The sequence below is a fragment of the Rissa tridactyla genome, chromosome 7, assembly GCF_028500815.1.
Source record: "Rissa tridactyla isolate bRisTri1 chromosome 7, bRisTri1.patW.cur.20221130, whole genome shotgun sequence".
In the NCBI taxonomy this organism is placed as follows: domain Eukaryota; kingdom Metazoa; phylum Chordata; class Aves; order Charadriiformes; family Laridae; genus Rissa; species Rissa tridactyla.
In genome coordinates this window covers 18,539,829-18,565,869 of record NC_071472.1, presented here as the reverse complement: position 1 = coordinate 18,565,869, position 26,041 = coordinate 18,539,829, and the positions used below count along the sequence as shown (strand labels likewise).

Below are 26,041 nucleotides of genomic sequence, written 5' to 3'. Positions count from 1 at the left end.
ACGAGAGCCTGTCACAGCAGGAGCCAGCCACTGCCCAACCTCTCCCACCCCTGGTGACGTTGCTGCACCCTGCATGCTGGAGCGGGGCACATCCTCTGGGGACACTGGGCTGATAGATGAAGGCAATCATCCAGCTGGGCTCCTGCAGCAGGGACCACAAGGTCCTCCCTCTCTGCAGAAATCTACAGAGGGAAACTACTTCTCCGTCCTGCTCAGCGGCAAGGTCACCTCTGGCAGCCCGTGGCCTGGGAGGTCGCAGAGCAATGTGGCAGGAGCGATGGGGGATGCTGTGCAGCACCGGTGCTAAGCGCTTCGCCTTGCTCTACCTCCTGCGTGGCCCCCCCTGAGGGAGACAGGACACCCATGGGTGCCAGCCCACCTCTCTGCTGCTCCCTGCAGGGAAAAGCTTTGGCAGCCACATTTCAGAGCTCGGGCTGAGCCTTCCCATCCCCGCCTTACGCCAGCATGGCCCCTCTCTGCTGGGGAGCTCATGTGAGCCACCTCTGCACAGCGAGACACAGCGGCTCGTCGGTAGGTGCAGCCCAGCCAAAAACGTGCACCTGGATGGGGGAAGCTTGTACAGGCAAAGGACAAGTGTCCCAGCGTTGTCCCCAGTGAAGAGCTCCCAGCCCGGGGCCCCTGGCTCCCTCCCCGGGGTCCCGATGCCAGGCAGGAGGGCTGGGCACGGCCAGCTCTCCGAGCAGGCAGGACTGGCTCGCTGAGCCTGCTGAAACATGGTGGGCAAGGCTCCCACTCCCATGGGCAGCCAGGTGGAAGTGGAAGGGAAACAGTCAGGTTTTCCAGGGATGCTGTCCCCATCAGAGGTTTCTAACAGAGGGTTTGCTCCCATTCCCCATTCACACTCCCTTGAGAGATCATTTACTTCTAAGAGTCCCTTTGGGGAGCAGTCCCAGCACAGGCACCTCAGAAATTGGGAGGGCTGAAGAGCCTTGGAAGGACAATTCACTGGGAGGGACAGGGCAGGGGCACAAGGCAGCAGGCAGGCAGCGAACTGCCCAAGGCTAAGGAGCCCCCCTCTTGCCAAGGCCAGACAAGCCTCTGGGACAAATTCAGGGCCGTGCATAGTTGTACTCACTTGTATCGAAGAAAAGTGCTATCCAAGCCCGTGCCCAGGATTCGGGCGTCCCTGCGAGAGAAGCGTCCTTTGCAAAGCCCTGTGTGAGGCAGAGGGACTGGAGGAAGCTGCATCTCTCCCCTGTAGCTCCAAGGCAATGCCTATGGGGCTGGCAACCGGCTCCGGAAAAGGCTGGCTCCAGCGCGAGGGACGTGTCCGAACCTGCCGTTCCCATGGGGAGGAAGGTTTGTGTCCATGCCTGAGGATGGCATGTTCCTCTCCTGGCAGGCAGCAGGGCCCAGCTCAGCCCTTTCTCCTCTCCCCAGTGCTTCTCCTGGGGCTGGTGAGTCCCTTCTTGCGAGGCGGAGGGGAGGTGGAGGGGGGGCAGAAGGGGGCAGAGAGCGTGGGGCTGGTGCCACGGCAGGGATGTGCCGGGTCACGGGTGCTCGGCAGCACTCGCTGGCGGTCCTCAGCATCTGCAAGAGCGACCCGGACCCTGGCGCCCATCAGCTGGGGCCGATCTTTAGGTGGTCTCTGGGACTTGACGCGCAGGCATCGTCCCCCTCAGCATCAGCTCTGCTGCCCCCAGACTGGTGCAACTCACGTTTAAACAAACCCACTTGCAGACATTTGTTGGGGAAGGTGAATGCAACTGAAACCACTCTTGCCCCCACCAGCCTGCACTGTGAGGACCGCACCGTGCTGCCACCTCCTGCCATTTTTACCTGCCCTCCCACCCCCGGGTGCAGGGCTTGCAAATCCCCTCCTCAACAAGAAGAGGAAAAATGATTTTTTAATTTATTTTAATGAGGTTTAAGCACCTGAAAAGCAGCCACCAAAGCCCAGGCAAGGACTTCCAGGTATACAGGGGAAAGGGGAAACTTTGCCAGTGGCACTGGTTCCCAGTTTTGTTGTGGGTCTTCGCCAGCAATTTCCTCAACTTCCCAGCCACACAGCCGTGTGAACCGGTGCCAGTGGTATCTCACAACAGAGATGTGCCAGCCCCTCCTGGCTGCAAAGAATAAAAATAGCTGGAGAAGATAGCTTGAGTGTACTTGAACCCGGGTGGCAGAAACAGAAACCCGAATAGTTTGCCTAAACACACAATGGCTTAAAATAATATGTTGGTAGTTTTGGGAGCAGGCCTCCTGTTGTCAGTTCTCCAGACAGGCGAGGGTGGCTGCTTACTTTTGTAAAGACAAACAACTTCTCAAACAGCAAAGAGGTGGGAGAAAGTGCTGGTCAGAGGGCAGTCCTCATCTGGCACGACCGAGTCCCCTTCCAGGGAGCAGGAGGACACTTGGCCCATCCCAGAGCATCCCCTGGGTAGCTGGGGGGCTGTGGGCACCCAGGCTGTTCTCCCCCCACCTGCAGCATCCCCTGGGGCTGCAGGCAGCCTCTCCACTCCTTTCCCTGCACTACGATGGCATTTTGTGGTCCAGCGTCCTCCTGGTGCAGCATCACCCAGCAGCCTTTCCCTTCTCTGGTCCCGCAGAAGTGGGGGTATCCCTCTGAGCTCACCCCTTGCAGCTCCCTCATTCCTCCTGGCCCACCCCATCCCTGTTGCCCTCCTCCCCACCCTTGTGTCTTCTCCTGTCCAACAGAGCAACCAGGACCGACTCATCTGAGCTGGCCAGATGACCCATCCTTCGAAGGAGTCCACCAGCCTTTGGTAGCACTGTCTGCTGGCTGAGAGCACGTGCATGACCCAAGCCAGAGCCCTGTGGCAACCCTGCCTGTACCACCCCATGAATTGCATCCTGGTGCAGTGTGTTTTCCAGTGCATCCAGGGCCCAGGACCGTGTTGGTGAGCTGTGATCCCAGCTGTCTCCTCTCCATCACCGTGGCTGCCCATGGAGGGCCTCTACTCTGCCCTCGAAGGGGAGCTCAGCGCCTTTGTCGGGCACATGCAGCAGTGCCAGCAGGGCTTCGACCTGTGCAGCCTGTACCAGGTGCTGCTGCTGGTGCTGCCACGAAGCCCCTCGGGGCAGGTGGAGAGCTGGCAGCACCTGCAGAAGCTTGCCCAGTGCTGGCCTCACTCGGCCAGCCCCAACGTGGCCAGCTATGTGGGCTGGCTGGCCTCTTACCTGCAGCACCTGAGCGCGCTGAAGGAGAGGTTTGACTCCAGGGTGGTGGTCCCACTCTGCGAGTACTTGTACATGCACGAGGAACCGGCTGCTGACCCCACCCGGCGGTCCTCCCCGGCATCCATCCCACACCTGGCCGCACAGCTCTTCGCCCACCGGCGTAACTGGGGGTTGCTGCTGCAAGGGGGGGCCCTCAGCGAGGGGGTCTTCAGCCCCCGGAGCCTGTGTGACCTGCGTGGCTTTGCTGGTGCGGAGCCCTTTGTGAAGGTCTTGCGGCTGGTCCCTGATGTCTTTCACCAGAGCTTGGCCATGGCGGAGCTCGCCCGACGGTGGATCCATCTCCACCGCAGCAGGTACAGCCTCCCCCTGCCACCATCACCATCACCATCGCCATCGCCATCACCGCCACAACAGCCACTAGCGTGGGGCAGAGCAGGGCTGGATCCCGGCACCGTGCAGCCCTCGCTGCACAGCAGGACCCCCCCGCAGCCCGGCTCTCCCCTGAGCTTGCCCGACCTCTTGGTCCCTCTGCAGCCCCCCGATGCAGGTGGCAGTGCTGGGGTGCTGCGAGCCCAGCTGCGGGAGAGCCGGGAGGAGCTGCTGGCCCTGCTGCACCGCAGGGAGCGGGCAGCCGCCCTGCACACCCAGGTCCGTCACGTCGCCCAGCGCATCCAGGTCCTGCGCCTGCAGCAGCAGGGTGAGGGGACAGAGCTGACCCAGCCCCAGCAGACCCCGGGCACGGGGAGTCATCGGCACAAGGCTGCCCTGACAGAAGAGCTGCAGAAGAGCCTGGAGCTGGAGGAGTACCACCACAGCATCCTGGAGGCCGACTGGCTGCTGGAGCTGGAGGTCAGGCCCGTCCTCATCCGGAGGATCGATGCGGTAAGGGGCACGTGCTGGCTCTCCTTGCGCTCCCCGCCCTTGTCCCAGGAGACATGGATTTTGTGGGACTGGGTAGAGCCACATCCTCACCAATCCAAAACGATGGCCCCATTGGGCACTGAGGTGTGAGGAAGGAGAGCCGTGAAGTGGGGAATGGGAGAGGGACCTTTTCCTAACGTGGTGGAGCAGCTTATGGGAAGAATTTGTGGATACTCCCATCCAGCCCACCTGGATGCTGAGGATCCGGGCACCTGCGCTGCCTTCTCTCCCGCAGGTTCAGCAGCACTGCCGGGATCTGGAGAGGATGCTGCGAGGCCAGGCACTGCCCACCCCACAGCGGGCCAGCTCAGAAGCGGGACAGCCACCATCCCTGCAGCCGGGCGGGCTCAGCCCTCTGCCATGTGTCCCACGGCAGTGACCAGCCCCAGGAGCAGCCAGCGACCTTGACCGTGGGAGGTGGGACCACTGCCTAATCTCAGCAACAGCACCCAGGAGAGCACAACTGGCTGGGGGTCGCTCCCTCACTGGCTGCTGTTGTGGGCAAGGAAGTTTTGTGTCAGGGAATTTCCACCAATTTAATGTATTGCCAATTAACAAACAAAAGCAGAGAGGCAGACACGGTTCCTGTGAAGAGTTTATTGGTGTAGCTGTTTCCACTACAGTCAGAGGAGTCACAATGCACAGCGACAACAGGCCTCCTACACTACACGGGGAGGACAGGACACACACGGCCACAGACACACAGAGACACTCGTCTCTCCGCCCCAGGCCCTGCAGGGGGGCCAGGCTGTGGGGCAGGAACCTGTCGCGGGGGGAGGTTTCTCTCTCTGGTGGGATATTTCTGCAGCCTCCCAGGGAAGGTGCTGGACCCTCCAGGTAATGAAGCACCCACCATCTCTCGCAGGAGCCAGGCTGAGAAGGGGGAACTGGGGCAGCAGCTTGTCCCACATCCAATGGTGAAGTGAGCATCCCAGCCTCCTCCACAAGGCCACTCTGGCTCCAACCATCAGGGAGAGGCTGGGGTGCCCGTCTCCTCTGGCACTGCCCTCAGAGCTGCCACGGGCAGCAAGGGCACTGTCAGCAGTTTCCGAGGCAGCTCTGAACAGGGGCTGCCAGCCCGGGGAAATGCCAGGAGACAGCCCTGCCAAGTGCAAAGGTGCTCAGAGCTGCCCAGAGGCGACAGGGACTGAGTGCTGGTCACACTGAATGCTGCCCCTTCCCACTTGGAGGGCACCCCTGGACGTGAAAGGTCATCCTGGTATGGCGGCAGAATTGGGGATGGGGGTTTCAGTGACTTCCTTGTAGGGCTGCAGGGAGCTAGACCCAGTAGCACAGGGAAAGGGAGGGCACCCAAAGGACTGTTTTGTGCTCCAGCACTGTGCCTCTTTTATAGCTTCTTAAATATAGTTTGTTCTCAGGAACAGGAACATGGGGATCAGGAACTGGGATGTAGCCCTGTGATGAGTTTTCACCCCTGCAACCTTTGTGTAGGTGCAGAATGGCACAGGACTCCTCCTAGTCCCTGCAAGAGGGCAAGCACTTGAGGCTTCAGGATACCTGCTTGTTCCCTAGCCTCCCTGTGTGGTTTTTCTTTGGGAAGAGGGTTGGGAAAATTGTGAAGAAGCAAATGGCCTCCCCAATGCTGAACAAGAGTTGAAAACAGTCCTGTGGGAGGGTGACTGGACAGATGATGGTCTGGAGGACAGGGCCAGGGTGCTGGTCCCTCCTTGCCCATCTACCAGGCTGCTGCAGCCCTGTGGGCCAGAGGCTGTGGCACAGGCCCAGCATGAGCACTCCTGGAAGGGGGCAGAGGGAGTGGGAGCAAGGCATCTGCCAGCCGAGCAAGGAGGCTGCTGGCTTGGGAGAAGCCCAGTGCTCATCCGCAGGCAGCTTCCAGCCCATCCCTGTGACTGCTCGGTGGCACTGGGTGCTGAGACACCCGAGCTTCCTGGTAGTGGAGGGGGACACAGTGGCACCAGCTGGCATGGCCCCCCTTCACCACCTGGAAACCAGGCACAGGCTGCCTCCAGCGGGGAGGGGGCAGACCCCTGACCCATGGGCACTCGGGACCCCATGCAGCTTCGGGATGTGAGAGGCACCTCTCAGCCCACCAGGTCCAAGAGGAGAGAGACTCACAGCCTCTGCTGAGCGAGCGACGGGGCAGCAGGAGCCGGGGCTGCCTCCTGCAGGGCTATGGAACAGCCATTCGTTGGTCCGGGCAAGAGATTGCATGACTCACGGCAAGTCTCCAGTTAGTCCTTGGGAGGGATGAGCAGGCACAAGCAGCCTGTCCCATAAGTGGGGAGGGCAGCTCCCAGCTCACACGGGCATGTGCAGCTCATTGTACTCATCCCGGCCGTCCTCATCAAAGTTTGGTTCTGCATCCTCCGAGTCCAACTGGGGAGAGGCAGAGACGGGGCTCTGAAGGCCACAGCCAACCCCAGCACAGGGTCAAGCCTGGCACGGAGGGATCAGCATGCAGCGAGCCAAGCAGCTGGGCTGCACTGGGAAGAGCAAAGCTCTTGCTCCTTCCCCTCCCAACAGGCTCCTTTTTTTGCCCCTCATGCCTGTCTGTGCATCCCCAGCCTGATGCCCGTTCCTAGAAGTGTACTTGTTTGACAGTGCCCCATCACTGGAGCTTTGGTCCAGCACAGCGGGTCCTCCCTCCTCCCCTGCTGGCAGCACCCACTTGTGGGTGCTGCCCCAGGCTGCATTCTAACAGGAGCTCAGGATGTTGGCAGCATTTGAGGAGCTGCCATCAACCTGGCACTGCGGTTATGTGCTCCTGTGCCAAGCAGCCGCAGGCTCTGGTGTGCTGCTGGGCTGTCCTTGCTGCTGTCTCAGAGGGGAAATGGCGTGTCTCTTAATGAATGAGCCAGAAATAGGGAGGAGGATGGAAGAGGAAGCTCTTATTCCAGGCCTCTGCATGGTAGGATCCTCTGTTTCCTTGCCCTAGGGTGCCCACTCATCTGACACTGCACTCCCAGGGCTGAGGAAGCCATCCACCCACCTATTGCTGTTGAACAAAGACCCCCCCGACAACAGCAGGAAAAGCCAAGGCTTTGCCAGCCCAGGATCTCCCAGCCTTTCAGTCTCCCAAATCTCCTCAACCTCACTCCCATGTTGCAAGCTGAACTGTGAGGACGGTTATCTGCTTACCGCTTTGAGCTCCCTGTCATGGAAGAAGCGGGGCAGCACGAAGCGTCGCAATGGCACTGTCATGATCAGGACGAAGGGGAAGGCCAGGGAGGCCACCGTAGATTTCACCACCCAGAGCAGCACAATGCAGGCCAGTTGAATGCAGGTGAAGAGATTCATTCTCCAGGTCTTCACCTAGGGAGGTAAATCCAGTCTAAGAACGCATTATCCTTCCACACAGATTAACGAAGACCCAACTGGCCAAACATAACCCTTCTGCATAGCATAGTACTGTAACGCAATACTGCTGCACGCTCTACCTGCCTGTACTCTACAGCAAGGCAGAACTTCATAACACATCAGCCTCTGTGCAACCCAGCAGCATACCCACCTGGCAGTGCGGTGTCCCTACAGCCACTCAAGCAATGCATCGCTCCTATAAACAGTCCATCCATACAGCATCCTGGCAATACCCTCCTGCGTGCAGCCTACCAGCAGGCTATCCTAGTGTTGTACCACCTCTCTGCATGGCTTGCGCTTACTTCTCGGCACAAACTTGCAGCCAAGGGGGACGGGTCACCAAGCCAAGCATCACTCTAGCAAAGCACCATCCTCCCCTCACCTGCCTCTTCTTCCTCTGCTCCTCATTACCTGGTTCCCCGCAACCCGCCTTCGCTCACCTTGACAACATAGATGTGGTCAGGGTGGTGTTTGGACGGCATGAAGATCAGGAGCAGCCGCTCGTAGAGCTGGATGCCGGTGAGCGACGTAACTCCCATGTAGAGGAAGATGCCAAAGAGCACAGCCAGAGGGATCTGCCGCAGCATGTTCCCCATCACAATGGACAGACCTGCACAGACAGAGCTCAGGGCACGGCGTGTCCCACGTCAGCCCCTCCGCAGGGCACCTTGGCCTCCGTCCCTCTCCTGCCTCCGTCCCTCTCCTGCCTCCTCTCTGTCTGTCCCAGGCTGCCAGGGAAAGGAAGCTCAGGAGGGGTCTAGCTGGAAAGGTTGCAGCGATGGACTGACCATGGCGGGTACGAAGGCTGCCAGAGGAGACCTGAGTGTAGGCGGGGGCAGACCTGCAGCGAGCGGGCAGAGCGCAGGCTGGCCCCTGGGGCAGGGGCGCTGCCAGGAGATTCAAGTGGTTGGCCCTGACCTCCCCCCTCACTCCTTCACCCGAGCAGAGGCTCACCGACGAGGGCAGCAATGAGCACTCCGGTCACACGCTGTTCCTTCACCTCCTCGATTTTGGGCTTCTCTCCTGGCGCAATGGCCTTGCTCATGACCGTGAGGGCATTGACGTGGGTGACGGAGCGCACTGTCGCTGCGGTCAGCCAGGGCAGCCCGAAGAGCGCACAAAGGCCCCCCATAGTGCCTATGAGCAGCAGGTCCAGGTGGAAGCCAGAGCCTTTCAGCAGCTTCCTCTCCTTCTTGCTCACAATCAGCCTGGGAGGAAAAAGAGCCCAGGTCAGCGCCAAGCCCAGCCCAGTGCCCAGGGACAGCACTGTGGCTGGGGACAACGTTCACTCCTTGGAGAGGGCAGACTTGGGGACAACAAGGAGGTGGCTGAGGAGAGGGATGGTGGCTGTCACCCTCAGGTTAGAGGTTTCCTCCTGTGCTTGGTTGAGGCAGGTCTCCACCACACTGTATGCCAGGAGGGGAACCAAGAGACAATGGGAAAACCCAAGAAAGCAGAGTCTGAAATGGCCAAGATCCTGTCCTTGCTGTCCCGCTGGGACGCCAGGCACATCTCTGCACCAATGCCACCAGCACCCATCCCAGCCTTGCCTGCCCAGGGATGCATCATGGTTGGCGTTGATGAGGGAGGTACTCACGTAGTGATCTGTGTCTCCATGAAGATAAGAATGAAGACCAGGAGGGCTGGGATGGCAGAGGCAAACATCATCCACATCGGAAAGGTCCCACTGCTGCCCATGGGATGAATGAACCAGCCACGCTTGTGAGGAGATGTGACCGACAGGCCAGAGGGGACATTCAGCTTCTGGTGGTGTAGCCACAAAACCCAGCAGTTACTCATCAATACACATGTGACACGGCCTCACACAGGACTAACCTTGATCCTCCTGGTCTCCCTGGTCTGAACGCCTCAGATGATGGGACAGCCACCCTGGCCCAAGCGGGACTTTCTCACAGATAATCCCCTTCAGTGCAAAAAATCCCATGTCCCCTAACATGGGCCTGTCTCATTTCCTTTCAGCTACTGGAATTCCCTTTGTTTTTGTCCAAGAGACCAAAGAAATATGTTCCCTCAGGAACCTCACCCCCATGTCAGTGCTTGCATGGCTAAAATGCTCCTTGACCTCTGCCTGGACAAATCAAGTGTCCTGAACTGCTGGCTCTTCTCTGAGACAGCTTTCCAGACTTTCCAAGACTTTTCTGAGACGTGTTTCCAATATTGTTTTTGCAGTGTGGACTCCAGAACTGGCCACATTCTCTGGAAATGACCTCACTGATTCTGTTCAGAGGGAATATCATGTTTGTGCTCCCACCAGAGACCACACAGAGACGCCTAGCTGTACATTGTCCCGACCTTGCGTTCATCAGCCTTTGAACTCTGCTCTACAGCAGTTCTTGCTATCTGCCTGTGTGAGCACTGCAGGAAGAGTTTATGATTTGCATTTATGTTAATCAGCATAAGTATGAATAATATTCCTGGAATGCTTGTGCTTGAGCTAAGCTGTGTAACTAAGTACCATTTTCTCAGAAAGCTCTGTACATATGCTGAGTTAATACTGCAACGATAATGCTTTTGACATTAATTGTACAAGTGTAGAACGGTATGAAAAGGATGTAACAAAGTGCATAATTTTACTAACGTCTGATAAAACCTGATTTTTCATTGAAATTTAAATGAATAAAAATGCATTTGGATTCCATTAAGCCTTAGGCTGTCTTGATAAAAAGCTTGCATGCTGAACAGGAACTACCTTTCACCCTCTCCCCGATGTTAGTTGAAAAAGAGATATAACTACACACCTACTAAAAAAGGCAGGAAAAAAGGAAACCTGTGAGACGGGTTTGTTTGAGAACAGTCAAGTTTGTGCATAAATTGGGAAAGACATCATTGTGTTTTAGATAAAGTGATCAAAATATTCAGTAGCCTATAATCAAGGAGAGTATAAATATGTTATTAAAATATAAATATGGTATTAAACCCCAAACAAGTATCCCACTGAAACCACTCTATATGCCACCCCCTTCAGCGTGCATAACCGGTGTATGTCTTGTTGATTGACTGCAAGTCTTTAGAGTTACAAACAAGGAATTAACTGCACTGAATCCCTCTGGTCCTCTAGAGCCTCCCCTACTAACAGCTGGAATACCAGAGCACTCCAGTCCCTGTAGTTCTGGTCTCAGCCTCAGCAAGACCCTTGGTGCTTGCCTTCAGCGTGGGAGTGAGGACGAGGGGAGCATCTCGGTTTGCTTTGCGCTGTTATGACTAAAGAGGCAGGAAATACAAATCCCGCGTTGCACGAGAGCAGGCCACAGCGCCACAGGGATCGCTGCTGGGCTGCAGGAGGGGCTCTGAGGGCAGCGCTGGCGCCTACCTGCGTGTATGTGTCAGTGATGGTGTAATCCACCAGCACCATGACCAGGATGGAGATGGGGATCCCGAAGTCTCCGATGATCCGCCGAGCCTGCAGAACAAAGACCCTCGCTGGCAAAGGGAATGGGCTGGCTCCGTGCAGGCACCGTGCTACAGGGAACCTGGGACAAAGCGAAGCCCCAGGTGGGGCCAGGCACCACTGCAAACCTGAGCACTGCTGATGAGCAGGGCAAGGGAACACAGCCTTGACCCATGGGGCTGCACATCCCACTGCCCACATAGCCACACGCCCCCAGCCACTCTTAGGCGACTGGCTAATTGCTCCTCCTGGCCTATTCAGCTGGTGCTCCAGGTGTTACCCACATGCCCTGCATGTACAGAGATGTCCAAAGGGAGAAAGTTGTAAGCTCTCCCTCCTATATTCTAGTTTAACAGACTTCTATCCAGCCAAAGGAGCTTTCCCAAGGCCCAGGGGACTTCTCAGCATAGCTGACTGGAGCAGGACCCTGCAGATACCACCGTCAACAGCCAGTTCTGGTCTGCAGCCTAGGTCAGCCTGCCATCCCTTCCACATGGTATTTAAGGGACTGCTGGTGTTTCTTTAGGGGACAGCCCAGATGCTCTGGAGAACAAAGCGCTGTAGCAAGAAGCATTATTTGTCTGTTACGTCTCTTGTCCTTAACACCTGGGTCCCACAAATTTCTCACCTTTCCTCCCAAGAAACGGCTGTTCTTGAACTTGCGCATAAAGAAGGCAATGAAGAAGGTGCCTAGCATGAGGATGAGGGAGAGGAGAGCAGTGTTGGGCTGCATCCTGATTCCCAGTGACACTGCATCCGCAGAGAGCATGCTGGCATTCAGGCCGCTCTGCACATTCGGTGGGTAGAACTTCAGCAGAGGATGTTCTGCAAACACCTGGGCAGGTGAGAGAAGCAGTGGGCACTGTCACCACAAGGAGGGGCAGGGGGCACTGTCACTACTGGGGGCAGGGGGATGCGGACGTGTCCTGCTCTGTGGAGAGGTGAGGGCAGTAGATGGTGGGCACAGACAGTCCCAGCATCCATCACCTCGCCTCACAACCTACCCAGCTGGAGAGGGCTGGGGAGAGAAAAGTGGCCCCTCTTTAATGCCTCCTGCAGGAAGAGAAGGGGAGACAGACATTAGGGCTTGCCCTGCCAGCAGGACAAGTGGTGGCACAGGGGCCAGCTGGGCTGGGGCGTGAGAGGCCAGCAAAGAACTGCTCTACAGAGCACCTAGGAAAGCTGTGGCTGTGCTGGCCCTGTTCCCTTGCCTCCTGTACGCTAAAGCAGCAGGTTCCCTGGGGACCGAGAGACGTGGCAGCCCATCTCCCTGGGGAAGGTTCACCTTGTACAGTTTGTAGAAGGTCTCGTAGATAAAGATGAGGGAGATGAGGAAAGCAAAGATCTCCTGGGTGAAGGGCGAGATGTAACGCACCAAGAAGCTTCCCTCAGCTGCCACGATAATGAAGATGAAGACGATGAGCCACAAACCAATCCACACTCTGCCTGTCAGATACTCAATGCCTTGTGTCTGGCAGAACTGAAATGGAAAGGGGAAGGAGTTACTCATGGCTCCTCAGGCTGCCTCCCACATCTCCTCCCCATTAAGATCACAGACTCCCCTGTAAAAAAGCATCCTTGTCTGCTTGGGCATCCAGCACAGACAGTGAATTCAAGGCTGGAGTCACAGGTAAATTTGCAGACTTTGCATTAACACCAGCCAGCTCACACCACCCAGGTCTTTACCGCTCCAATCTTTGTAACAGTACCTCCTTCTCTCTCTGCTGAAGCCATCCCACGCATGACGCTCCCCATTCCACCCATGTTGAGGGGCCATTACTCAAACACAGCTCTCCATTGCTCCACGCACTCAAGAGCACAAGCCTGTTTCCCGCAAAGGAGAGCCTGAGCAGCCTGCTATGTGCTGTTGCATAAAAGATACACTAGCTGGGGCATGATCCCAGACAGTGCCCTGCCTACACACACAGTTGTATGTGTGTGTAGAAAAGCCCCCAGACCGTCACCAGAGAACAGACCAACTCCACTGCCTCTGCTCATCCACACACACCAGCACCAACTACTTCCAGCACAAACCACATCCCTCCCTTTGCAGCCTTCCTCGGTACCACAGCAGACAGTGTCCCCACACAGGGCAGAGGTACACCTTTGTACACCATGACTGGGCAAAGCCAAAGCTGTCAGTGAGAAGTGCAGACACAGGAGGGCAGAGAAATTCCCACTGTGCAAAGGCATCACCAGCTCCAAACTCTTGACACACCACGGTGAAAAAGTAGGTGTAGGAAAAACCATGCTTTAAAAGCCCAGGCATGCTAGCAGTCAGAAAAAAGGAGAAGGATTAGACCCACTGCTTGGAGGTATGGTGACACAGGGATGTTTTTAACAGTGAAGAGATCGTGCTACTTAAGAAAGAAACACGTCCATCCTGGCTGCCCAGGATACCTCTGCACACACCCTTGGGCTCCTCCTGAGAGGTGGGAGTAATGTACGTGGGACATCCCTAATGGGGGTGGAACACTGAATGTTGTTGGGTTCCCATACAAGCAAACCCGTAGACAGGTAACAGGTGTGAAATTGTCTTCAAAGGATGCCCCAGGAAGAAGAAAGTATTATGGACCAGTATTTTAAGATGCAGCTACAAGTGCTCATTGTGCCAGGATGGGCTGCAGCACAGGGCTTGGGGACGATGCTCCCCTCCCGGTCAGCAGGTAGAGCAGTGCTGATACCACTGTCACACCTCAACGGGGGCAGCCCATGGGATACAGCAAAAGGAGGCAGAAGTCCCTACGATGTGACCTCCAAAGGGTCAGCACAGCACGGGCCAGCCCCAGCCGAGCTGAAGGCAGCCTGGCAGGACCCAGGGACCCCACACCACCACAAACCCTTTGGAGAGCTGAGGAACGCCAGCTGCCCTCTCCAGCACAAGGGCAGAGCGAGCGGGTGCCAAGCACGGACACTGCCTCACGTGTACCTTGTAAAAAGCTTCTTCAAACACCAGCAGAGGCCCTGAGAAGCCAATGACCAGAAGCGGCTGGGCTCCGAGCAGGGAGAAGAGGATCCCTAAAACCGAGGTGGAGATTATCAGCTCGGAGACCCCCATGAGACCCTCAGTTTTCTCTCCTGGGAAAGAGAACAACGTGTGAGTGTTATCACCCGGACACAGGCACCGTCGCCGCAGGCAGGCAGGCTGCAGACACAGCTCCAGACGGAGGAGGCAGGTCCCCGTCCCATCAGTCAGAGGTTCCCTGCGTCGGGCAGGGAGCGCAGAGGGAGCCCGGGGAGCCGAGGCTGGAGATGCCGAGGGGCAGGGAGGGGACAAGGCAGCAGCCGAGGCGCAGCGCCACCGCTCTCCCCGAGCGAGCAGCACCAAAGCCCACCCCAGCACAGCATCACACAGACACAGCCAGTGTCCCAGCGTGCAAAGAGCAGACCAGAAAGCAGGCCCATTACCTAGGAGTCCCCCGAAGGTGATGGCAGGAGAGAGAGCAGCAAAGTAGATGAAGAGAACGGCCGCGAGACACTGGCTGTGCAAGGCGTCTCTGATGTCACTGAGGTATTTGGGGTACCTGCGCTTTATGTCCCGAACCAGACCTCCAAAAAATATCCCGGTCCGCTTCAAAGGGTCGTCCTCAGCTTCCTCCTCTTCTTCCTCAGCTTTCACTTCACACAGCTCTGGAGGTGCACGGAAGGCAGGGCTTAAGCAGGGGAACGCAGGTCTGCCCTTGGGCTGTCCCTCTCCCCCATATGCCGTGGAGACCTTCCTCCAGCAGCACTATCCTGATGGGTCCCCTGAGACTGCACATCCCACTGCCTCCAGCTGCCCCCAGCTGCCAGAGCTGCCCACAGCCACTGTCCTGCCTCCCCTTGCCCCCCTCCCCGCTGCCCACTGCAGGAGCCAGGCCACCCTCATCCCTCTGCCAGGCTCTCTGAGGGGAGGGCCCACAGGGGCACGCGGGGCACTAGGCACAAACTCTTTTGCCCAAATGTGAGTGGAGAGACCTTTGGCTTCCTGGGCAGTCCCCTCCTTCATGGACTTCTGCTCCCTCTCCTTCCTCTTCCTCAGCAGCAACTTCTGGAAGGTGGCAATGGATTTGAGCAAGTCTTTTCCCTCCACCTCCGATGGGGGGATGACAATGCTGCAGTCCAAGAACTCGTTGATTGCATTGAGGAGGTCTTGACGGTCATCTGCCATGTATGCAGCCTCATGGAAGTGCTAGGAGGGGCAAGGAAAAAGAGAGAGGAAGAAGGCTCAGGAGGGGCAGGGAAAAAGAGAGAGGAAGAAGGCTCAGACGGACACTGCACCCACCTGTCTACAGCCTGGAAACACAATGCTTGCTGTGACCATACAGTAATGTCCCACTCCCTCAACCCACTACTTGTCTCACTACTGCCACTCTGTGACCCTAACTGCTGAATCCCTCTTGTCCAACTATCCAATGTCCCACCTAATCCTATGTCTGTCCTCCCTACTCTTACCCATCCTTTTCAGTGACCTCCTTGCTCCTGCTTTTCTCCCCCAAGCCCCACTGCTCTTGCCCAAGATCATGCTCCTGCAGCATCTGCCAGCTGTACGCTCCACCAGACTGCAGGCTGCACCTTGTAGACCTCTCCACCAAACTAAATCAGATCTGTGCTTCCCAGCTAGCCTGGTGCCTCTCTTCGCCTGTGCCACTGCTCACACCAGACCACTGTGGCTGCATCAGGCCAAGATCCTTGTCCTCACAAGCTCTGCATGCCATCGCTTGGTCTTGCAAGGGCTCTCGTTCAGAGTTCAGCTCAGAGATGTACCAGAATCCAGAGACTAGAGAGATTAAAGACTTTCCCTGTCCCTGCAGCTTAAAATTAGGACTCCTCAACAGAGTGATGTCCTCCTGGTCTGATCTTGGGTTGGGTTTGACAGAGAATCTAGTGGAGCCCTAAAGCACTGCTGATAAAGCACAAAAACCAGACACGTGAGCAGGGACTATAAGACTCTTGAGAGTCTTGGACATAAAAATGTAAAACATGGGAGAGCAAAAGAAAATACGAGTCTACAGTATGAGGGAAGTCATGCAAGGGAAACCAGGCAGAAAAGGGGAGATAGATACTCCTGCCAGCAAGGGCAAGATGACAAGGAAGGACTCCAAGGAGACCATGAGGAGACAGCACTACTGCAGATAGGAGGGAAGGTGCTGACAAACGGGTAGAAGTGGTGCGTTGCCTCTGGAATGTTCCTGCAGAGAAAAGGCTGGAGGAAGATGAACAAGCGAACAGCCTGTAAAGCAGGTAGGGGACAGCTAAGGTTCCTGCAGCACAGAGACTCTCTGGAGCCACAGCTTGAAACTGTAAATGATACCATACTCCCTTCACGGCGCCAGCCACTGTGTCACCTTGCTATGGCCAGCCCCGTCTGCGGCAGCTGGCTCCCTTCTTCCAGCAACAGAAAAGCAGAGGCTCAGATGAGCGAGACCAGCCCATAAACACAGCACTGAAGCTGGAATATGGCACTTCAACTCTGCTGGCTCAAAACATGGTGTCAGCTGAGCCCTGTGCAACTCCTGGGAAGGGACCTTTCAGCTGGGAGCCCTTGCTGCCCACAACCCACCTGCTCTGAGTGGACTCCCAGTTGAGGGAGAGTTGTGCACTGGTGGCAGGACAGGCAGGTTCGTTACTCCATTATAACTATGTGGCACCAGCCAGGAGGAGCCTGTGAGCCTCTGATTCTCCTGTCCTGGATGTAAGCAGTAGATGTTCAGATTGGCTTTTCTTTGCCTTTAATTCCGTACCAGGATAATGAATTTCACTTTCCTGCCATCTATCCAGATGGTGGACTTCTAGCAGTGCACATGCTTGGCAGAAAAACCTTTCTGCCTCCTCATTTCTCCTCCTGCATGGATGTGCTCCTCTGCATGGATGTCCCAGCTATGGGACTCGTCTGAAAGCTTCATCCAAACTGCTGACAGTCCCCAGGCATTGCTGGGTCTTCTCGTCAGTGTGGCCTGGGTCAGTCATCATGGTTACAGGCACCGCTCAGCCTCCCCTCCTCTCTGTGAAACGTGAACCGAGCACAACTCCTCTAGCCTTGGGCAGTCCTCTGCTCCTGCTTTTACGTACAGCCCTCTTCTTCACCCAGCCTAGCCACTTTCTGTCCCAACCAAGTGTCTGTCCTACTCTTCCCTCTGTACTGGAGCATCTTACCTTGGTCAAGTCAGGCTGCTCTTAAAAATCCCAGGTGCTCACACCTGCCTGCCCCACCTGAGCCTTAGCATCTCTCAGCCCTCTTGTCCGAGGACTGACTTCTGAGGAGCTACTAAAGCTCCCTCGCCTGGGCCAGCATCACCACCCGTCAGCTCCTCACCTTGTCAGACATGAGGGTGGAGATTGAGCGGCCAATTTCATGGTAGTCCATGTTGGCCTGGCTCGGTCCCAGCAGCACAAAGATGAATCTGACAGGAATCGGGACCTCCAAGACAGATTCCAGGAAGACGGCCTCATTTAGTCGGACAAAGGCCATAGTTGGCTGCTCCAGGAACTGCACACAACCTACCAGGAGGCAATGTTTTGAGCAGAGTTAATCACTGGGGTGGGTTGTACTGGGCTGCCTTTGACAGTGGAAACAGGGATTTTGGGGGTTTCCGTGGGCCCTCCTGTCCCATACTTGTCTCCAGAGCAGTGACACAGCGTTGAGCTTCATGCTGAGGACTGCTCCAAGTCCCCTGTTCACTGATCATTCCCAAGCAGTGCTATTTTCTTTAGCTGTCCCAGTTAGCTCATTCTTAATCCCTTACAGATGGGCTCTACTTACACTATGAGGGGCCAATTTTAAATCAGAAGGTTGTTTTCCACTAAGCCACTGCCTTATGGAAGGAAAGTTACTTTTATCAAACAAACCTCTAATCTCATCAAAGAATGAAATCAGGTTTGCTTGACATGACCTATTTCCCCTAAACCTCACTGCTTGGCAATAATTACATTCTTATCCTTTAGCTCTTTATTAATTGAATCCCGTATTAGCCCTGCCATTATTTTGGCTAGGAAGGATGTCAGGTTAAACAACCTATAGGTTGTCCTTTCCTTCTTGAGCACTGATGCTATGAGCTTTCTTCTGTTTTTCTTGTGTGTTCACTGCATTCCTAGACTTTTTTTTTTTCAGATGAAAATGAGCCAGTTCTCTAAAGATCCATAGGTGCAAACTGCACAGTTTGTTTTACAATGTCCGCATCTCATCAATGTTTGGCAGCCTCCTCAATTCCTAACAGATTGGGAAGTACTCCTGCATCCTCCGGCACACCAGCCGCTTCCTTCCCATACCGAACACAAATGCTTATTGAATACTTGTATTTCTCTGGGATTAGTACTGATCTTTCTGCCATCTGCATCCAGCAAAGAGCTGCATTCTGTGTTAGGCTGGCAAATCTGGGCCATCCCAGAGGACAAACAAATTCCGAGATACAGCCTTACCTCAGCAATGGCCAGTGTTTAGTTGTCTGAGTATTCAAAATGTGTTTATGAAGCTGATTTGGCCTCATCATGGTAAAGCATCAGCTTGGTTGAGCTGCCAAGCCTCTTTGCCCAAGCTTTTCACCTACTGGATAGGCAATGACATTTACTTTGCTTGTAGTGTAGCTACATTTGATGAGATGTTAATGCCAGCCAAGTGCTGAGAGGACTACTCTGGTGGTCAGAAGGCACCAAGCCCACTGATGCTCAAGCCTGCCTGCCCACAGCCCTCTTGTACAGAGAAATATCTCCTGGCAGCGCCACGGCTGATACCCAAGACCTTGCCACCAGCCAGGCCCTGCTCCCATAAACTCAGAGCTCCTTGCCACACACAGCTGGCAACCAACACTGGCCAGGGCAGGGCCCAGTGGCTGGCGAGGTGTTAAGAGGCTAGACAGAGGACAGCGAAGGTCAGAGGACAGCATGAAGCCCGACACCAGTCAGTGCCTGGCTATCAGTCCCTTGGGCACCACTTACTCACTTCTGAGCTGCAAAATGGGATGTTCTGGTGAGCCTGTTGGGACTTTCTCCTCTAAGCTGGGTCCCAGCTCCCAGCAGCAGTGTCTGTTAACCACTTCACATTCAGTACTTCTTAAATTAAGAAAATAACTACCCTGGCATCCCTTATATTTACTATAGACAGAGAAAATGTGTGCCGTCACCAAAGGAGAGAGTGTACAAGGCTCCCTCCCCAGTTGAACTTTGGGAACATGTACAAGATGTCCAAATGTCCCTCAGGAGGGAGGGCACAGAGAGTGGGGTTGGACCAGGATCTGAACTGGTCTCGTTTGGCCCTGGGGGTCTCTACATGCCACCTCTTACCCACGAGGACCACTGTGGCTTCTGCATCTTCAGGGATCTTCTCCATCAGCTTTAGGTATTTACGGTGGCCCTCAGAGTTATGGAGATGCAGGTTTTTCTGCTGAGGAAGAATACAAACAAGTAAGGACAGAGTCCCCATGCCTTGGGCTCCCTACACGGCCTTGCAGCGCACTGGCATATGTCATGGTTTCAGCTGGGATAGAGTTAATTTTCTTTCTAGTAGCTGCTGTGTTTGGATTTAGTATGAGAAGAATGTTGATAACACATACTGGTTTAGTTGTTGCTAAGTAATGTTTGTATTAGTCAAAGACTTTTTCAGCTTCCCACAGAAGCTGAGAGGGAGCACAGAGAGGACAAGCTGGCCAAAGGAATATTCCATACCATACATGTCATGCTCAGTATATAAGTGGGGGTTGGCTGGGGGGGGGCAGAGATCTGCGATCGCTGCTTAGGATGGGCTGGGCAACTGATCATTGGGTGATGAGAGTGACTTGTGTTGTACCACTTTATTTTGTATATTCTTTTTCCATTCTTATTGTTATTTTCCTCTTCCATTACTGTTCTATTAAATTATCTTTATCTCATCCCATAAGATTTTTTTCCTTTCTCCTGCTTTTATCCCTTTTCTCCCTACCCTACTGGGGTGGGGGGAGTGAGCAAGCGGCTGAGTGGTCCGAGTTGCTGGTGGGGTTAAACCATGACAGCACATCCACAGCTGGGCTTTCCTCGGCTGCATGCCTGACACCCTCCTTCATAGGCAAGGCACCCGCACAGCAAACAGTCACCCTGCAAGCGCCAGGGCTGTTGCTGCCATTGCGTGCTCACGCAGACATCTGCATACAGCACGAGGCTAAAACTAGGTCCCAAAATCATAATGCAGCGACCTGATTTCCAGTGCTCCCAGTGATCCAGGGGAGCTCAGCCTTTGCAAGTACAAGGCCTCCCCATGAAGGGGCCCAGAGGTGGGCGCCAAGGGCTGCTGCTGGCCAACAGTTGTCCCCAGGGTATGGAAAAAGAAGCAGTAACCCCCTCCTGTCACCCTCACCTCCTTGCACTCAGTCTCATTGGCCTTGGGGTCAGCCATCTCAATACGCTCTTCCCCCATGAGGGGCACGCAGGTGTCGGTGGTGTGGTTGTGGTGGTGGTTCCCCACGATGGAGTTCATGCTGGAGCTGGAGTGGTTCCTTGGGAAGAAGCCCTCTTTCTCATCGTTGGGGTGGCTGAGGGGGAGAGTGGTGGCCATGAGAGGAACCGTCTCCCTTCCTGCCTGGGGCTCGCAGACAACCCCCGAGCCTTGGCAGCCCTCAGTCACATGCCACCCACCTGTGCTTCAGCAGCAGGGCACGCAGCACGTTGGCTCGGTCTTCTGCTCTGATCTGGTCAGAGATGATCATGGTCTCCACCATCAGGTGAGCGATGCCGGGCAGCGTGGTCTGCTCCAGGTCAAGGAGGACAGCACCTGACAGCAGGAGGGGAAGAGCCCTGCTCCTAGTGTGCAGCGCTCCCCGCTGCATGCACGCTCTGGGGACACAGAGCCATCCCACCAGGAGCAAGGCTTTGGTTGGGGTACAGATTCTATCAGTTGAAAAATGCACCAAGTCCATGTCTCATGTCCTCTGTATAAACCCTTGTCCCAGCAGAACCCAAAAGCTCCAAGATGCACTAGTAGCTTTGGTATCTTCCTCTCATCTTGGTCTCGAACCCTGACCGAACTTGCCCTTTCACACCAAAGTTGGGTCAAAGACCTGCTGGCCCAGGCACAGCTGGGTGTCGCAGCTGCCACATGCCTGAGAGCAGCAAAGCAGAGCAAGGAACCAACACAAGTGTCCTCGGGCTAATGCAAACCCTGGCAAATGGGCTGCAGGACGGTCTGTCTCTACAGATCCTAAACGGAGCCTGGACACAAACACTGTTTGAATGTCTCCAGTGAGGGGCCAAGCAGCAACAGAAGCTGTTCAGCAAAACCTGTCCCAGAGCGAGACGCAAACCCTGGCCCACAGTTTCTGACTCACCGTGGGCAATCGTCTTCCTGAGCTCCAACAGGCTGCGGAAGGACAGTGAAGCCACGTGGGGTTTCCCCCACCTTGCTGTGTCCTCCTCCACATCCTCCTCAAACTTGATCCAGCGGGCCGTCTCCCTCCAGTGCATCTCCTGGTTCTTATCCACCACCAGCTCATTCAGCTCCACAAACACCTAGTGTGAATTACAGCGAGGACATTAGACTTCCCCTGATGCATACAGCTCTATCAACAATACATGGAAAGCCTTGTGTTTGTTCTTAAGGTACCACTTGATCTAGAGCACTGCCTGAGCAAACCCGTCTTAGTTAACCAGAGGTTTGGTGAACAGAAGCAGCCAGGAGAAATATCACTGGCAGCACGGCAGGAGCTTCCATCAGCACATGGAGCACCAGAAAGCTCCAGGTCAGATGGCGTGGGCAGAGGAAAGAGAATGATGCAATGCTGCACAGCTCTACCAAACTGTCACAATTTTGTCCTCTGCCTGCTTTGTGGTTTCCCCCATTTCCCACGCTTACCAGAGATGGTGATGTGACCGTGCTGCCAACTTCCACAACAGCACTACCATTTTTGTGACTTTTTACCATCTTTCCTAAGGTTGAAACTTCGTGATTTCAGAGAAATCTCTGCTTTTATAAAAAAAAATAAATATGTATTTTCAGCCCCATGATAATGGATAAGAGCTTGAAACGTCACCTCTGAGGTCATGTAAAGAGTTAATTCTACTGAAACCACATTTATCACTTTATAAAGTGCCTGTTTCTAGTCCTGATTTATGGCTTCTGAACAAGTGTAGGAAGACAGCACATGGATACCTCATGGGGCTTTCTATCCAACTTCTTCTTCTTCTTCTTTTTCTTGACAGATGGAGTTGATGCTAATTTTTTGCTTGTCCTGGTGATTTGACTACGAGATGGTTTTTTCATCAGATGCCTCCTCACACCAGGATTATCTTCAAAACGGTGGCCTGAAAACATGGGAAAGGAAGAAAGACCACCAGTTTGTCTTGTGGAAACACACTGTCTGGCAGAGAAACACATCCAAGGCCACCCTTCGCTCATTAGCTTACGCTAGCAAAGCCCTGGCAGCTGGAGCACACTCACCACCATCCTCCAGACCTCTGAAGAACCTTCCTGCCTCATCTGCCCACTTTCAGCTCTTCCAGACACCTGTGAGCTAATTCCTTCAAGAAGGCAGCTTCCTCCCAGGCTATGCGTACACATGAGCATCATTGCAAAACCTTTTATCCATGGTACCCAAATAAGCGGTGCCTGAACCCCCCCTATACTCCCTCAATGAAAAGCAACCTGAAACCTTGGCGGCCCAGCTCTGCACCCAGACAGCACAGGCAAGCATCTGGCTGGGGCTCATTCCTCCCACTGGAGGAAGGCCTGGTGCTCAGCAAGCGTAAAGGGCAGTGAAGGGGAAGGATATTTAGCTGCTGGTCTGGGAGAGACATGGAAATATCAATGACTGTTTTATTTAATTGTGTGATGAAACTGTAGGATAACAGCGCAGACCGGGGCTGGCATGGAGGCTGGGCAGTTAAGTCCAGGTATTGCTGTTTCTAGATGATCTGCAGTGTCGCTGTAATGCCCTCTGAAAGGTCTGCGTTACAGAGTTCGGCTGGCCAAATCAAAGCCTCCTGAAGCCTCCAGAGAGGCTGCTGAGGCTGCATTACAGAGCCACCACCAAGCTAACAGTGTTGTTGGCTAGCCAGCACCCACCAAAACCTGGCCGCAACCGTGCCAGCCCCTTTTGCAATGCCAGAGAAACAACACCTGGGCAACTGCCTGCCACGGAGAGTAGTTTCCCTGGACACCACCCAAAGACAGCAAGTGTAGCTTCCTCAGCACAGACAGCTCGTGGGGCTGCGGAAAGCCTCAGCCCGGCTCCAGGATGGGCAGGCTCCCCCAGGTAGATCACGGAGTCAGGGGTTTTGCTCAGCTTTGGTCCATCAAGGCTTGCTGGCTCTACTGGTAAGGCAAAGCCAAGATCTTCTCCCTGGAGGACCAGGGGCAGCTCTCTGTTAGCTGGGATGAATGTTCAGGCTTCATGTACCTTTCTGCACTTGGTTTCAAGACCTGCAGCTCTCAGGGCATGAGAGATAGCAAAAAGCACTGGGCTTGAAGGCCAGGTGGTCTCTTTGATGTTGCAGGAAAATATCCGTGCATCTCTGGCATGGAAAGACCCAGCCCAGCATCAGGCCAGGCATACCATGGCCTTGCTCCTTGGAAATCTGGGTCGCTAGATTAAATATAAAATGAATCAATAATGAGCCTCAGGGCATTTTCCCCCATTGGCTGCCCTGCTGATGCACGTCCCGCGGACGGCTGGACTCCTCCCTGCTCCATTTACTGCACTGCAATGTCGATAGGAGCCAAAAACTGCCCACCGCTACGAATGTTTCTGGGAGCTGTGCACGTGTGGGGCTTCCTCAGACTTTTGCATGGATTTCTCAATTCCTGCATGGTCAGCAGCCACTTCATTGCGCTTGGTGTGGATTCGTTCATAAACAAACAGGTCACCAGCCAGATGATCTTGGTATCTGGCACGTTTGTTCCAATCCTTGTAGCTTCTGATTCCCCCATGCGCCCTGGGGCTCATTCTCATCGTGTCCCTAGAAGAACAGGGCCAGAGGACACTCTGCCCAGCAAGACAGAGTGCTCACCCACAGCACAGCAAACCTCCCCCATGGCGATGCCAACCCGCCATGCAGCGCTCTTCAGCAACAGCCCTAGAAAGCACACACAGGCGTTCAGCCTCAGACACCAAACGGCTGGAGGACAGATAAAATGACAGGAGCCAAGTTTCCTGCCAGCATCTCCAGTGACTCCCACACTTGCTGACTGGGACAAGAGCTGGAGTGCTGCAGGCTCAGAGTGAGCTGGTGAAGGCATACCTCCGGAGCCTTACAGAAGGAGGGAGTGATCCACTTGCTGCCCTCCCTTGGCAGTGCTTGTGGCCACTGAGATGCTGGTTGGGAAGGCAACTCATAGGAGCACGGTAGACATGTGGGCTTAATTTTGGAAGAAGCCACTGGCTTTGGGAGTCCCACGCAGAGCCCAGCTCAGGTGCTCCAGACTGCTCTACAGAGAGCTTTTCTGTGTCCCATCAGGTTGGTGCTTCCCCCAAATGAAAGTCAGGCTCAAGTGAGCACCTGAAGTCCAGGGTCCTTACTCAGGACAGGATCCTGGACTGAGACCAAAGGCTGAAGTGCCCGGGGCATAGCTCTGCCCTCCTTGCTTGAAGCCAAACTCCCCAGGGTGAGATGAAGCAGCCAAGGACAGCTCTTGCTGTACCTCCTCTCCAGCGCTCCCCAGGAGCAGAGCATGGCACGGCAACAATGTCTGAGGAAAGAACGTGACTCCCGTGGTGGCTCCACTACAACAAACTGGTATGGCACCCTCCCACACAGCATCTCCTACAGTCTCCTTCAGAAGATCTTCTTGCTACATGGGCCTCTGTCAGTCACATTTCTTGGGATGACCAAGTTCCTTTTCTGCCAGCTTAAATCTGAAGGCAACAAATACGACTTTGCACTGGTAAAAGTCTTCCCCCAGAGTGCCTGTGCGAGTCAGTCCAACTCAAAGGGTGACTGGCTTCAATCTGTGTGTTAGCTCCTGCATCCCTCCTTTCACTACCCTCTATCCACAAGCAGGAAGCCCAGAAAGAGGCATCAAGGTGGTTGTACCAGTAGTAGAGAGCAACTTGCTAGCCCAGCACCACAGGGATGGTGCACACTTCCCGTGCACCCCAGTGGTTAAGTTATCGCAAGGAAAAAGGGATTGAAACGCCCTCTCTTGGAATATTCCAAATTGGACTAAACAAAATGCTAATCAACAAACAGTAAGTCACAACCCTATGCTGGCTTCTGGAAAAAGCTCCTGCCCTGCCCTGCGCAGAGCCCACGTCTCTCCTGGCTGCTGCTGATTTCAATGTGATAGGGATAGCTGGATCCCAGCTCATCCCTGCTGCCATCCAGGTGTCCCTGGATTCCTTTAATTCCTCCTGGATCTCAGGTGGTGCGGGAAGAGGTACTGCCATGGAGTAAGTAGCTGAGCAAACGGCACTGGCTGGACACTAGCTGGCTCTGCACAGAACTGACTCTGGTGCCTCTGCCATCTCTGTCTCCACCATATCCCTCTGCAGGATTAATCCACAGTGTGGGTTCATTGTGCAGAAATAATTAAGCGTTGACTGTGCAGCACATCCTATTTCAAGCACCTGCAGTATTAGCTGTAGCAATCAATGAACGTGTTAACTGCTAGCAAGCCAAATTTCCCCGCTTTATAAGTGACGCATATCACACCTTGCAGAAGCAATCTGCCCCTTCTACCTTCCCAAGAATAGCCACCCTTTCCCGGGTGAACCTGGGGCAACTTCTCACACTTTTAATGTACAGCTTGCTCAGCTCAGGACAGCTGATGGAGCCAATTTGCTCCAGGTTTCTATTTTGAACTTCGCTGTCTATCAATTTACAGTAACAAGTAGAGACGCAGCCAGAAGCAAATCCCCACTTGCTGGTCCCTGCAGAAGAACACAGGCAGACATTTCTTCCCCAAAGGCTTGTAAAGATGGGCCAGCTGAGACAGAGATCATGATGCTGGGACTGGGAGCCAGGGGAAGTTAAGTGTTGAGATCCCACAGAGAGGCTGTGGCAGAGCCAGAACCTGAAGCAAGGCATCCTGAGTCCCTGTTGCAAACGCTTTGCTTCCCCATCCCTGTGTGCAAAGTCGGTAAATGGGCTAGTTCTGGGACCACATCACTCTCCTAAAATCCCTTGAAAAATTAACACACGATCTGGATGAGGACATTTGGGCATCTGCCACGGAGGTATGGCTATGAACAGTGTCACTCCCAAGGTGACACACAAAGCCGCCTTTATCTGTGAGTTACCACCATCTGCCGAGGAAGGACCGCCTGCGCGAGG

At 54.8% G+C, this 26,041-nt stretch overlaps 1 protein-coding gene across 4 annotated transcripts in view; it reads right to left on the bottom strand.

The window, feature by feature from the left end:
- Positions 1-4,676: 4,676 nt before the first annotated feature.
- The window catches only part of SLC4A3 (solute carrier family 4 member 3), a 35,208-nt gene continuing 13,843 nt past the window's right edge, over positions 4,677-26,041 (bottom strand). For 3 of the 4 annotated variants that reach the window (XM_054209415.1, XM_054209416.1, XM_054209419.1), the window contains 17 exons: positions 21,924-22,075; positions 21,103-21,283; positions 20,414-20,549; positions 20,136-20,310; positions 19,091-19,190; positions 17,127-17,311; positions 14,789-15,002; positions 14,240-14,461; positions 13,761-13,909; positions 12,117-12,311; positions 11,460-11,666; positions 10,754-10,843; positions 9,020-9,186; positions 8,377-8,630; positions 7,863-8,032; positions 7,204-7,377; positions 4,677-6,441 (listed from right to left, as the gene is read on the bottom strand). In XM_054209415.1, coding sequence (XP_054065390.1) covers positions 6,364-6,441; positions 7,204-7,377; positions 7,863-8,032; positions 8,377-8,630; positions 9,020-9,186; positions 10,754-10,843; positions 11,460-11,666; positions 12,117-12,311; positions 13,761-13,909; positions 14,240-14,461; positions 14,789-15,002; positions 17,127-17,311; positions 19,091-19,190; positions 20,136-20,310; positions 20,414-20,549; positions 21,103-21,283; positions 21,924-22,075 — 2,849 coding nt within the window. In that variant the 3' untranslated portion in view covers positions 4,677-6,363. The remainder of the gene's footprint in view (positions 6,442-7,203; positions 7,378-7,862; positions 8,033-8,376; positions 8,631-9,019; positions 9,187-10,753; positions 10,844-11,459; positions 11,667-12,116; positions 12,312-13,760; positions 13,910-14,239; positions 14,462-14,788; positions 15,003-17,126; positions 17,312-19,090; positions 19,191-20,135; positions 20,311-20,413; positions 20,550-21,102; positions 21,284-21,923; positions 22,076-26,041) is intronic. The other variant, XM_054209417.1, reaches the window with a different exon arrangement.